The following is a 12,892-nucleotide window of genomic DNA, read 5'->3' as shown; positions in this document are numbered from 1 at the left end:
GTAGGGAAATTGAAATTAAATTTAAATTAAAATAATTTTGGTTTCTGCTGATCTTAAAAGTCCCTGAAGTATCTGAAAGCCCAATTAGTGGTCAGATACTGGGGACAGATTTTACTAACAATGGCTTAAAAATACAGGCTATTGAGTTAGAGGTGATTCTTGAAAGATAATTAATTCAGATATATTAAGTTCTTTGCAATAAACTGTATAGAGAAGAAAATTCAACATTTTGACTGTCAGAGGCCTGAAAAACAGTCCATAAAAATACCAAGGAAAACTGATCAGTCAGCCTTAGTGATTAGAAAATAATGATCCTCCATTTAGACAAGATTATCAAGTACAGATTTCACTGTTCAACTCATTCCTGTGTTCTGCTGCCTCGGGGATGACACATGCTCTTTAGACCCCAAATGTTCCTAGAGATAAACTCATTTGCTCACCTAATCTCTAATGAGGAGATGCCAAGGCTGAGTATATAATTCAGTACAATTTTCAAGGAAGCATTATAATGCAGATTGAAGTGGAAAGGACTGTCTTGAATATGTCACAGTCTGACATTACTCCCGTAATTAGATGATCAACTGGTTATGAAAATTATGGAGCTGTAAGAATTACATGCCTTGATATTTAGTGCTGCTGAGCAAATGTACAGTTTGTTACATTACTCCGAGCAAAAAAGTTGGGCAGAATGAAACCACAAAGCACAGGTTTAGGTTGCCCTCAGGGAAAACCAATTTTAGAAGATTAAATTTTGCCTGGAAATAGAATTCACTTAGTCAATAGCCAATGACATTGCAATCAAACCCATAGATTTAACAGCCTTGTATGTTCTCTGCTTCATAACAGGATCCTGAAAAATCAGAGTTTTACTTCTTCCAGACAGACCTTTCCCTTACAGCCTAGGGACCAGTTTGACAAATCACTCAGCAGTGTTATTCCATAGGGGTTTGGAATGCCCAGAATTCTGCTTCAGTGTCATCAACGAAAGGCAATATTAATTATTCCCCTTCTAATCTGCTGTGTGCTTTAGGTGATCTGTACTTGAGTGCTAAAGCACATTATTGATCAAAAGGTCTATAAAATGAATTTTCATGCCAAATCTATTGGGTGCTTACAAAAAAGCAGACTGGTAGCTGCTGACTCACCCATAAGACTTTGTCAGATATCTCAGAATCTGCATAAATCTCCATAAAGTCAAGGTATCTCGATCACATTATGCTAAATTATGAGTAGCAAATTAACTAAAATGTTTGAATACAATTAGGTTAGGAATAGGACCTATTTTTATGAACCAACTTATCATCTCAGAACAAAACACCATTGTAATTGGATCACTTATTTCTACATTTATGTATAACTCACATTCAAAAAGAAAAATGTCAATGTTTCTGCCTTTTCTTGCACTGGATTTACTTATGAATAATTACACTGGAATTCAAATTTTTCTTAGCTTTGATTGACAGGTAATTCCAAATCCTACAGAATAGCACCGACGCCGTTAGAACAGAGAGAGGATTTAGAGAGAGGCTGTAAAATGTCTCCTGTGCAGGGGTCCTGCACCTGGATTAGCCAGTGCATGACCTTCTAAGCAGGGTTGGCAGCTGTTCATATATCTGCCAAGGCTCTCCACCTTCACATCCCCCTCTCCCAATTCCCAAAGCTCCTTTTCACCTTTCCCAGCACATGCCTCCAGGTTTCCACAGCCCAAGCATCTCTGGGTGCTGCTCTCACAGATGAGCTTGCAGCCTTAGAAAATTCCCATTAGGAAACAGTTCATCCTTCCCCATTAACTTAATTGAGAGGGGACCTGTCAACCCTGTTTATGGATCATGCCACCACTGGCCCCACCAGTTGCCACGTGCTGGCCATGCAGATTAGTGCAGATATTATGGTCACGAGCTGAACCACACAAGCTGGCATGCTGTCCTAAGGACTAAAGAGCTGCTGTGTCTAGGTGGGCAGGGAACTTTCTGAACAAATAAACCATTTTCTTGCTAAAGTATAAATACCATTTTTTTTTAACCCAACCTGCACAGCTGTGCAGAGAAGTTGGGTGTTGCCCACACATCATCATTTAGGTGCAAAGCCCCTGCCCCCTATCACAGCATCATTTCTAATTGTTGCAATAAAGATCTAAACGATACCAACATCTTGGGAAATACAGACATCTGTTAAGCTCCAGGTGGTGAACTTCACAACTAACACAACACCACATTACTGTACTGTTACAATACACTGTGTCAAGAACAACAAGAGCTCTGGGTTAGTCTTGGTTATTACTGGAAAGGTTAACTTGGCTTCCCGGCACATGTGGTGTTAGAGGAAAGAGGAGGAGAACAAGCAAACAGAAGAATTGGCAGAAGGAGAATGTGAGAAGATGGGGAAATACAGCAAAAGCCCACTAAGAGACATCAGGCTGGTAAACAGGGTGTAAATCGAGCTGCTTCACTGCGGCTGGAGGCCAGGAGTGGGGGAGAAGTGCCTCAGATTTAGATATTGTGACACTGGAGAAAAGTAACTCACACGGTGGATCCTGAGCAATTTCCTCCTGCCCCAGGTAGGAAGGAAATTTTGCAGCTGGTTATAAGCTGGTTTGGGAGAGTTCTTCACCTGCCTGCACATCCTGGTGATGGTGGTCTGAGGGGACCATGCTGGGAAGGGGAGGGAGTGCCTGGAAGGGGGGCATTAGGCTTTTGTTTATCATTTTATGGGCTCTCAACTCATTTCCCAAGCAGATTACCTGGACTCCTCTTGGCATCATCCTGCAGGATTATAATTGACTCCCTTAGCAAGAGGTGGGAGGCAGAGCAGGGCAGCCCAATGCAGCTCCTGGGGTAGCCAAACTCCTCGGTGTCCTCTCCTGCCCATTTGGAAAGGCAGAGGCCAATGTTCTTACAGGATAAATACTTCCCATCCTCAGCCTGCTCCAACTTCTCCCTTCAGCAATCACAGCCCGGGTTTGGGGCAGTAAGTCTTGTACCCTGTTTGTCCAACAGCTCTAGGACCTGTGAAATGGCATCAGTGGCCATTAAAGCCACGCTGGTGGCACCCCAGGTTCTGCCAGGCAGTGCCACCACCACCTCCCCCGAGGGCCCTGCCAGAGCTGCAGGAGATGATGCCATGGCCCCTCTCTTCCCATTCACTGCATTTTCTTGGGGGGAATCAAGCTGGGCATGTGGCTCTGGAATATCTCCAAGTAGCAGCTGCCTCTGAAAATAGCCCTGTCAAGAGAGAAATTGCCACTTTCCCCAAGGTGGCTTTCGAGCCGGAGGTGCGTGGGCACAGGAAATTGGAATTCACGAGAGTGGGACAATTCCATTACTGTCTCCTCCAGCTTCTTCCTTCTCCTATAATCAGGGAATTAACTACTTTGCAGGACTGAGTATATCTGGAGGACAGCAGCAAACCAGTGAGCAATGAGCCCGTGACGCAGCTGGATTTACAAACTGTATCAAGAATATTATTAGGTTAAAAAGTAGTTTGCACTGAAGGAACTTTTTTTATTTAAACACACCATTTTAACTTGGCTTTTATTGTACTGAATGGATTTATTAAAAAAAAAAAAAAGGTGAAATGGAAAATGATAAATTATTTTCACTCAGAAAATTCCAGTTGTGATAGAATGTAGACTCAAAACAAAAAGGAAAAATAAAATTATAATATCTCAGTAAGCACCAGGCAGCAGCACACACACAATACTCCATCTTATCTTCACAGGCAGAGAAAAGAAACCCTCTGTAAGTCCAGAGATGTGTGGAGGCTTTGGGGTCACAACTCCAGATTTCTCAGTGAACCATGGGAGGTTCATCTACAGCACCCAGGACTGATTCCCTAGAATCCTCAACAGTCAGGTTCAGAAATAAAACCTTTCTGTTCCTTCACGCTGGTGCCTGAAGAGCAGCATGGGACACTGCCTGCCTCTGGAGGCAAAGAAGAGACAACAAAAGGAAGCACAAAGCACAGACCTGACAATTGCACATGTTTGAAAGGCAAACTCTAAGAGCCTTTCTGAGCCTGCACAGGATAACAGAGGGGTTTGGAATTAATTCAGTGCCTTAAAAATAAAATACAGTAAGACATCCTTGCTGTAGCTCTGTAGGACCAGAGCAGGAGCCACAACCAAGTAAAAAGGAGAAAAAATAAGCAGAACCCCCCACCCAGTGACAACACCCTCCTTGTGCTGACCCCATCCTGCAGGAGGGGACAGAAGGCCAACCAAGAAGAGTAAGAATGAAGGCAAAGAAATAAAAATATCAAGAATAGCAAAGGGAAGGAGATTCAGGATTTATCAAAGCATGTTGTGGTAACTTCCAACAAAGCCTTAGAAATATAAAGTGGGAATCTCTGTCTCCCTGAGTAGCCCTCTGTGGTGAAAGCTGATAGCCCTCACCTTGCAATTTTTATTTAATCAGATTCCCTGCAATTTGTGAGAGGTGGATGGGGCCCTGCTCCCATCTCAAGCAGTGGGACCTGATTCACAGGTGAGAGTTTTAATGGCACAGTTTTCCTGGCATACTATTTTTGATGAAAATTACAGCTCTATTTGTTTCTATGTTGATGTCTCTTTAATTATTCAGGCTAATATTTTTAAGTTATGAATTAAACAAAATGCTTGCAAGATCAGAGCTTCTCCTAAACATAAAAAGAACAAAGGACAGATCTTGCAGCCCTGAGGACCATCCTGGTGAGGGAAAATGGGCAAGGGAGAAGTGAGCAAACCTCTGTCAGGGTGGCCAGGTCAAACCCCCTGCAGCACTCAGCCCAGCTGGTCCATTCCCACTGGGATCAGCAAAGACTTTATGGTGGCATCTTTATTTCTTTTAATTCACAAGTTGCCTCATGGATCAATTGACTCCCAATCAATTTAAAGAATTTCTTAGCTGGGCAGGGCACTGGCTGAACCCCATGTCCACGCTGCAGGTCAGTGTGGGGTTGATCTTCCCATTAAATCTCCGAGGCTCTGCAGGGTGGAATTTCACCCTGCTGAAAAAATACTGTGCCTCCCTGAAGCACAATGTTTGTGGAGCAACAGGCAAAGGCTGGAGAAAGAATGAAATAACCTCCCTAAGCAAGACTGCCTGCCTGCCTTCCAGAGACACTGCTGTGAACGACTGGGACACACCAAAGCTGGTGGTTGGAAAGCTAGAGTAAACAATACAGGATCCACTTCACAGTCCAGCCATTATTCTCTAAGAAAAAAAAGAAAAACAACAAAACAAAACAAAAAGTAGACAAAAAAACCCAAAGCCATGAGAGGTCTGACATGAAAACCAGAAAAAAATAAATACCAAAGAACATAACATGATTGAAGAGTAAATTAAGGGTTTGCAGGTGTCAGTCCTGAGGCAGGTCTGCAGACCTGTGCCTCAGAATGATTTGCGTGTGCCATGAAGGAAGCAAACGAGCTTTGCACCACACACAGGGTTTAGTGGGATGCCTGGGAGCAGCGGTGGCCAGTGTTAGTGACACAGCACTGCCATTCCATGGGACGAGACGTGCCGACTTCCCAGTACCTTGCACTGCACTGGCTGAGCTCTCCATTAACTCATCATCCAGCATTAGATCTAAAAGAAGGAAAGGCGTTAATCACCCGGCAGGACGCACCACGAGCCTTCCCTTCCCCTTCTCAGGTCCCTGTGGTTCTCAGGCTCTCCGTGGCCTCTAACAGGAACGTTTTCTTATGGGATCCTCTCCTTGTGCCTCACAGAGGGTGGGCTCATTGTACTAGAGGATGGGCACTTGGTGTTTCTCCCACGTACACAGGTGGAAATGCAAAAGATCCAGGAGAACCCCCTTGGTTGACAATGATGGAGAAGGCACTTCTGAAGGATGGACTTTGTACACATCCTGCTGGGCCAGCGCACCTCACAGCGACCACTCTTGTGTCTGCCTACACCTCACTGAGCTGGGATCTCTTACAGTTGGACTCAATCTTGAAGGTCTTTTCCAACCTTAATGATTCTATGATCTCACCTGCTTTTCTGGTTTTCAGACTGGATACAAACACTTGAAGAGTCTGCAATAAAAAAATGTCTATGCAAGCAGTTAGATGCCCACATCTGTCTATGTCTGACATCCAGAGGTTGGTTTGGGCACTGGGGGCACTCAGGAGGCCCAGCTGGAAGGAACCCCCCTGCAGTTGCTGGCATAACCAAAGCCCTGGTATCATCTGCAAGTTCCCACCATGCAGGATGAAGCCAACCCATGACATCTGCTGCCTCCGAGGGCAAAGCTGGACACAGTCAATTAAACCCCACATTTCATTGAACGTGAATTGGGAAAACAGTTCTGAAGCCATTTAGAGGACTTCATACTTTGCTCTTGGAAGATTTTTATGGCGATTGAATACTCAGCAATATTTGGTCTTCAGTAAAATAGCTGTTTATTGCCTCTTTAATTAGGCATTTCACAGGACTGAATGAATAACTACATCTCCAAGGATGGCTTGTGATTCCTTCCCACTGGGAAATTGCCCAGACTTACATCTTTTCTTCATCTGGTTCCTCTAGTGTTATAAATAAGGTCATTAATAATACCTAAACATTTATTTTTCTGCTACAGAAATGAGTGCTTTCCAAAACTGCAGCTTCAAATAGGGGTCTCTCTCTATAGCCTTGAAAAACACTTTCTAACTCATCAGCCTGAAACTGTGGCTGGGAATTTGGACTGACCAAAAGAGCTTTCTAGGCATTTCCTCGATGTGAAGAACAACAACAACAAAATATCTTTCCATCTGTGTCCTACTTAACTGAGAACAGCCTAACGTGTCCTCCATCGCTCTCAAGGGAAGCCTCCGTCTCTCCACTGGCCATGGAGGAAGCCAGGCCCTTGGCATAAACCAAAGACTGATGTCCAGAGGCTGGTGTCATAAATCCTATGTTACAAAACCTGTGAAGCTCATGGAACTGAAAGATGTGACCAAAGGAAAGTGCTGGGTAAAGGCTGAACTGAGAGAGGCTGAGACCCTGCTGTGCTACATGGCTGAAGGATCAGCATTGTCACAGCTATTAAACACCTCTTAAAACTACTTAAAAAATAAAAACAAACCAGACTTAATATTACCAGTTTTTGGAACAAGCCCCTGATCAGACAGCCTCTTAAACACTACTGAAGTCTGTCAAAGGTGGAGGAGAGCTGTGAAAGGGGACACAGAGAGAGCAGCAGGCAGACTGACGAAAGAGTGAGGCCACGGACACGAAGGGCAACAGAGCAGGTTCGGTCGGGAGAGCATGCAAGAAGAAGAGTACCTCCAACCTGTGGCCTCTGGCTGACTTATCTCTTATTTATTCAACTACATTAAAATAAAATTAAAAGAAAAAAAAAAAAAAAAAGACAAAAAGGCAAAAGTCAGGTTGGATGCTTTTGGCAAAGTGGAGGTCCAGCCTCCTTCCACCTGCAAAGTCTTCTCCAGGCAGGGCTGATGGCTCCCAGATGTGGAGTTGGGTTCAATTTGCATTAGTGTTATTTTGTCAAGTTAGTTAGTCCCCTCAACTGCTTTTTTTTTTTTTTTTTTTTTTCTAATCTGTATTTTTCAAGCAAATGTATTGATACGGTTCTCTAAGGAGTTTTTAAGCATTACTGGAATGAGATGGCTCCATTATTTTATTACACTCTTGAATAGCAGTGGTGCTACTGTGCCAATAAATAAACCTGTTTGATAAATGGGACAGGTAACATCACTGTGGCATTACAAGGCTGTAATAAACCAAATAGTGAATCCAGTTATCAGCAACAGTGCTCATGACTCAGGAGATTTATGGCGCCATCAGACACTGCTGATCTTTGCAGTTGTCACTATTTGTGTAACACTGAGCTCTGCTATCCAAGAAGCTCCAGGTCTGATTATTATTATATTTTAATTTAAATAACCTCCAACGGAAAGGTCATTGCAAATCATGCAGCCATTAGAAAGGCTTCCATGGCTCCTTGCTCAGCCTAAAAAGACACTATTTCCTTCATGCAAATTTTAGAGCTGGACATGCTTTTGGGAGGAGAATGATCACCAGACGTGAGGCAGGGAGGGGAGGGAGGAGGGGATTGTGTGGAAGGTCAAGCAGGACTCAGAAAGATGTGGAAAGACTACCGACCAGCCATCTGTTTCTCCTTACTCCTTCTCTTTTTCTCCAGCCGGCGGAGCCTCTTCTCTTCCCGCCTCTTGGCTTCTTCCTCCTCCTGGTGCTGCCGACACTTGTGGAAATTCTCCACCACCACCCCCACGAACATGTTGAGGACGAAGAAGGCCACGATCAGCAGGTTGAAGGAGATGAAGTAGAGGAGCATCCATGGGTTGTAGTTCATGACTGGCTGCAAAGTGAAGGAAGGCGAACGTCAACCGAACCTCAAAAAACAATGGGAGCAAATTGATGGAGCTGCCCCAGCCACAAAACCCATGGGTGGCCCTTTGTGGCAGCTTGGTGTGCTCTGCTCCTCCAGAAAATCAGAGTCCTCTCAGAGGAATTCTTCCAAAACACAAAGCATGTTGAGGACAGTAGCAACCTTTGCAGCTATTCTAAGTCCCTCAGCAAATCTTGTACCTATACAAAGCACTTTTTTTCTCATGCAATATCCAGGGTACTTAAAAAGTCAAACCATTCTGCGACAGGTGGGGTTCTCACAATGTTACAGCATTCATGCTGCAAAATCTGCAGGAGAAAGACTAAGTCCAAATCCAGACTTTTCACTCGACTCCTTGTCACCCCCCAGGGCTTGGGTGAAACACCTCCCTTGATCTCAACCCCACAACCACTTTCAACTGTGAAGGCCAACAGTACTTTGCAAAACAAGAGCCAAAACATTTGAAAACTCATTTCTTACAGCTCTGCTAGAGCACTTACCTGCTGGTCAACTCCCACAGCATCTAAGCCATCATACATGATATCCACCCACCCATCCTTGGAGGCCAGAACAAAGAGAGACATCAGGGCCTAGAAATACAGGGACGGAAAGTTAGACATTGTTGCACTTTTTTACCTGTAACATTTTATTTGTCTTTGCCCTTTCCTGTCTAGGGATTATCATTACCTGTCTGATAATGGGATACTTTGATGCCCAAGTTTTCTCCTGGCAGCAAAATCCTATCAATGTCAGCACCCAGCTCAGCAATGAGCGTTGATTTGGAAACCACTGAGCTGAAGACAAAAGCAGCTTCATTTCCACCCTCCAGGTCTCTACTGCTTCCAACTAATTAGTCCTTACCATGCTGCTAAAATAAGGTTGTGTTGCAGAGATGGGTGAGAGTGTCCAGCTCTATTAGACAAGCCCTTCTGCAAGATATATTTGGGTTGTTATGTAGCAGTGAAGCAATTAAGTACTCCACAAAGCCACATGTGCTTGTTCTGTTCTGAAAAGAAGTGTATGCCTGCTTGGAAACACTACCTTTGGGATTTACAGAGACAGAATGCTGTGTATGTGAACTGAATTTTTACTGCGACTGGTAGTGCCCTGTAAGAGAATCCCATGGGATAATAATGCACAGGTTTTAAGTCAAGGAGGTAAAGGAGTAAAGAAGCAGATTACCATTCTATTAATACCTGGCCGAGATTATCAAAATTATACTTGTGCCGGACCCATTTGTAGCTTGCTTCTGCACAATCCGACTTATTGGTGATGTTTCTGGTGTCCTCCCCCTGGCAGATAAAAAACTTGCCTTTGAAAAGCTGCAAAACATGCAAAGAAGAGAGGAATTGTAAGGGATTGATGGGCATTTCTCCTGGGGTGTTCTGCACAGCCCACGCCTGCCAGAGGAGTTAAGGGAAATGGCCTCATTTGTGCTGGTTATTAAGTGTGAACAGCCTGTATAATATTCACCTAATGAGCAAATACATGATTTCACATCATTTAGGACACCCACCTCATGCATTAGGTTGTTTGGTTCAGTGATCTGAGACTGGCCTAAAGGCTTTTGCTTCTGGGTCACCAGCTCAATTGTAGCCCCGACTAATAGCCCAGACCAGCTAATGGCTCCTCAACCCTCACAGAACAACCCTGGTGACTCTCAGCCCAGTTAGCGATGCTGGTTTCAAGAGTTACCAACAAATTAAGTGTAACGGGGCCCCTCTGTCAGCAGAGAAAAGGTGGCACTGAAGAGTCGCAGTGATGGACTAAGCTCTGCTCTCACAGGTCACAAGGGAACACACCAGAGAGAAGCCAAACTGCTGTGAGTGACGTTGAGCTCTTGCTGAATCAAGCCTGCTGCCAGTCCAGCCCCAGCCTCTGATCTCCAGCCATCATTAGGCTCTGCTGCCGAGCAGGGGGCTCTGAAACTATTCCATGATCTTAAGAAGTCAAGCCTGACTGGTGCTGGGTACCTGATCCCAAGCTTATTTCCTTCAGTGTAAACCAGGAGACACGCAACCCCTGGGGAGTCAGCTCCTGATTTACACCTCCAGGAGGAACAGAAAACTCCACACAGTTAATTCTAGACGTGGTACTTCCCGCGCGCAGCACAGAGAGTGGCAGGGGATGGTTACTGCTTCAGACAGGGTGATTGATGCTAGCAGGGTGGATGGTATCAGTGCCTGGGAGACAGCCAACAAATATGGGTTTATTTGCTGACAGAAGCTATTGACATTACTGGTTTTGGGGGAAATGGCAACCCACTCTCTAAGCTCCTTAAAACACCACCTGGGTGTACGGAGAAAAGAAACTGATGGTTTGGATCTGTTGTTCTAGACAAATATCAGTAGAAATAACAATGAACAAGATAAACCCACGCATTACTCCGTGGGTTTCCTTCAGAAATCAACAGCAGAGGGATGTTCTCTAGGTAGGCAAAATTAATCACCACTCAAAGCAGCCATAAAACTTCAGGATGTAAGAAGAGAAGTATTGCCTGATCTTTCCATGGAGAAACACTACCCGTGGTAAGGCAGACTGGGGAGATCCAGCCTTCATGGAGAAAAGTTTTAATTAAGCAAGAAGGTAAACAACTGGTTTTAATATATTGCCTATAAACATAACTTCTCCAGGAGCTGGACTGTAATGCCACTCAGATGGGAGCAGTAACCCAGCTACTACTGGGGTTTGGAAACACAAAACCCAGTTTCCAAATATGCTGATCCCTGCCAATGCTTCAAATTTTAGCACTTCTGAGAGTGAAAGACCTGGTGTTTCCTATTGCATTTGTTTTGTCTGTTTCTTGTGTCTTATGAATGACTATGTGGTCAAGCACTACAACAAAAACAGTCTCGCTAAGAGGAAACACCATTAGAAACATGGACATTTGGATTTTAATAGCATTAAAAACCTCTGGTTTGATCCCCAGTTTATATTTACGTGAGAGAATCAGCTATAAAAAGATGATCTCTCCAAGTTACAGCAAATAGCTACAGCACTCATCTTACACCTAATTAGCCATAAATATTAACTGAGAATTTTGCATCCTGAATACAGGATCAGTCTTGCTTGTATCTACCACTTAAGCACATCAATAGTCACAGCAATTTAATGTAAGGCTGCAAGTCACCAGGGAAAGCAATCTCAATTAACAGGGAGGAAATTCAAGGAGCATTCTGCAAGTTTTGTTGTTTGGCATAAATTTTCCTGTGTCTGAGTTTTATGTTGTTTTACAGGATATCCTTACTCTTATGAATCTGTTTAGTATAATGGATGGATGTTGCTGTACGGTAGTGCTAAGCCACTCTGGCTGCTGAGATGGTTATGGACAGCATAATTTGCTTCTCTGTTTATTTTCAATGCTGTGTTTATTATTTAAACAGTATATTAGTATAAAATATTACATAAGACACTTTTCCAAAACAAAGCCAAACGGAGCTGCTTTCCAAAGCTGGCTGTGACAGATCAAATAAACTTTAGAAAGAAGTGTTATGTCAGAATATTTATAGGAAACAATCTCTTCTTCTCAGGTAATGAGAAACCAATTGCATTGGAAACTCTGCCACTGTTCCCCTGGGTTCCTGCACTCCTGGGACTGAGGACAATGCCAGGAGAGCTGGCAGGAAACAGACTCAGAAATGTCTGTTTCTGCAAGCTTTCATTTATACAAACTGTCAGAATGTGAATGATCTCCAGGTCAAGGTCCCTCTGGAGTTTACAAACCAACAATTTCAGCTTAGAGAGTTTCTATTTCCCCATTGGTTTATACGGAGAGAAAGGAGGAAGGGAGATGTTCCCATGTTATCTCCCAGATGGAATGGGAATGGGATTTAACAGTTTCCCTGAGCAGAGTTTTTCTGGTGGTACATGTCATGCCTCAGGCCTGACCCTTCTGTGGTGTGTCTGGGGGAGAAAAGTGGAGAAATAATCTGATTCACATCCCACTGCAGGGGATGTGCAGAAGCCCTTGTGGTGGGGAAGGGATGAAGAAAGCCCATTCTGCGCCCTCGAGAGGGTCATTGTGCTGGCTTTTGTATCACTGAATGCAACAGGGAAGTTTCAAGAAAGTTTACCACATCAAGTGACACACAACCAAGACTAGGAAGTCAGGAGTAAATGCCAAGCAGCGCATTGGTTGGGTTTCAGAAAGGTTTCAGTGTGCCCATTGGTAGAGACACCCCAGGTGAGGCCATTTGGGGCTCATTATACTCTCTGGTTTGGTGCTGAGGGGACTCACCTGAACTCCCAGGATCCCAAAGATTATGAAAAAGGCACAGCAGATGACCACAATGTTCCCAATGGGCTTCAAGGATGACATGAGAGTCTCCACCACCAGCTTCAGTCCTTGGGCTCGACTAATTACTCTGTAGGGGCAAATAAGCACAGAAGTGATGTTAGTGCTGTTCTTGCCCAGTTCTTCCTCCTATCAAGCTAGAAGATGTGGAAAAAACAGCATTGGGGATTTTTTTAGAATGGGAAATAACTCAAAAATCATGATGGAAAAAGCTGTTCTGGAAGATTGACCAGTGAGATTATAGAGTTGTTTGAGGGAAAGCGT

General features: G+C 44.0%; 1 protein-coding gene across 1 annotated transcript in view; it reads right to left on the bottom strand.

Annotated features, from left to right (window-relative positions):
* Positions 1-12,892, bottom strand: part of CACNA1G (calcium channel, voltage-dependent, T type, alpha 1G subunit) — a 96,820-nt gene that overhangs the window by 24,767 nt on the left and 59,161 nt on the right. Inside the window, exons 22-26 of the mRNA XM_010002670.1 lie at positions 12,572-12,698; positions 9,531-9,656; positions 8,835-8,924; positions 8,088-8,304; positions 5,514-5,564 (exon numbers count right to left, since the gene is read on the bottom strand). Of these exons, the coding sequence (XP_010000972.1) occupies positions 5,514-5,564; positions 8,088-8,304; positions 8,835-8,924; positions 9,531-9,656; positions 12,572-12,698 (611 nt within the window). The remainder of the gene's footprint in view (positions 1-5,513; positions 5,565-8,087; positions 8,305-8,834; positions 8,925-9,530; positions 9,657-12,571; positions 12,699-12,892) is intronic.

Source organism: Chaetura pelagica, unplaced genomic scaffold, assembly GCF_000747805.2.
Source record: "Chaetura pelagica isolate M959 unplaced genomic scaffold, ChaPel_1.0 scaffold47, whole genome shotgun sequence".
NCBI lineage: Eukaryota > Metazoa > Chordata > Aves > Apodiformes > Apodidae > Chaetura > Chaetura pelagica.
Note: the sequence above shows the minus strand (reverse complement) of the source record. Positions and strands in the feature narration are given on the sequence as shown.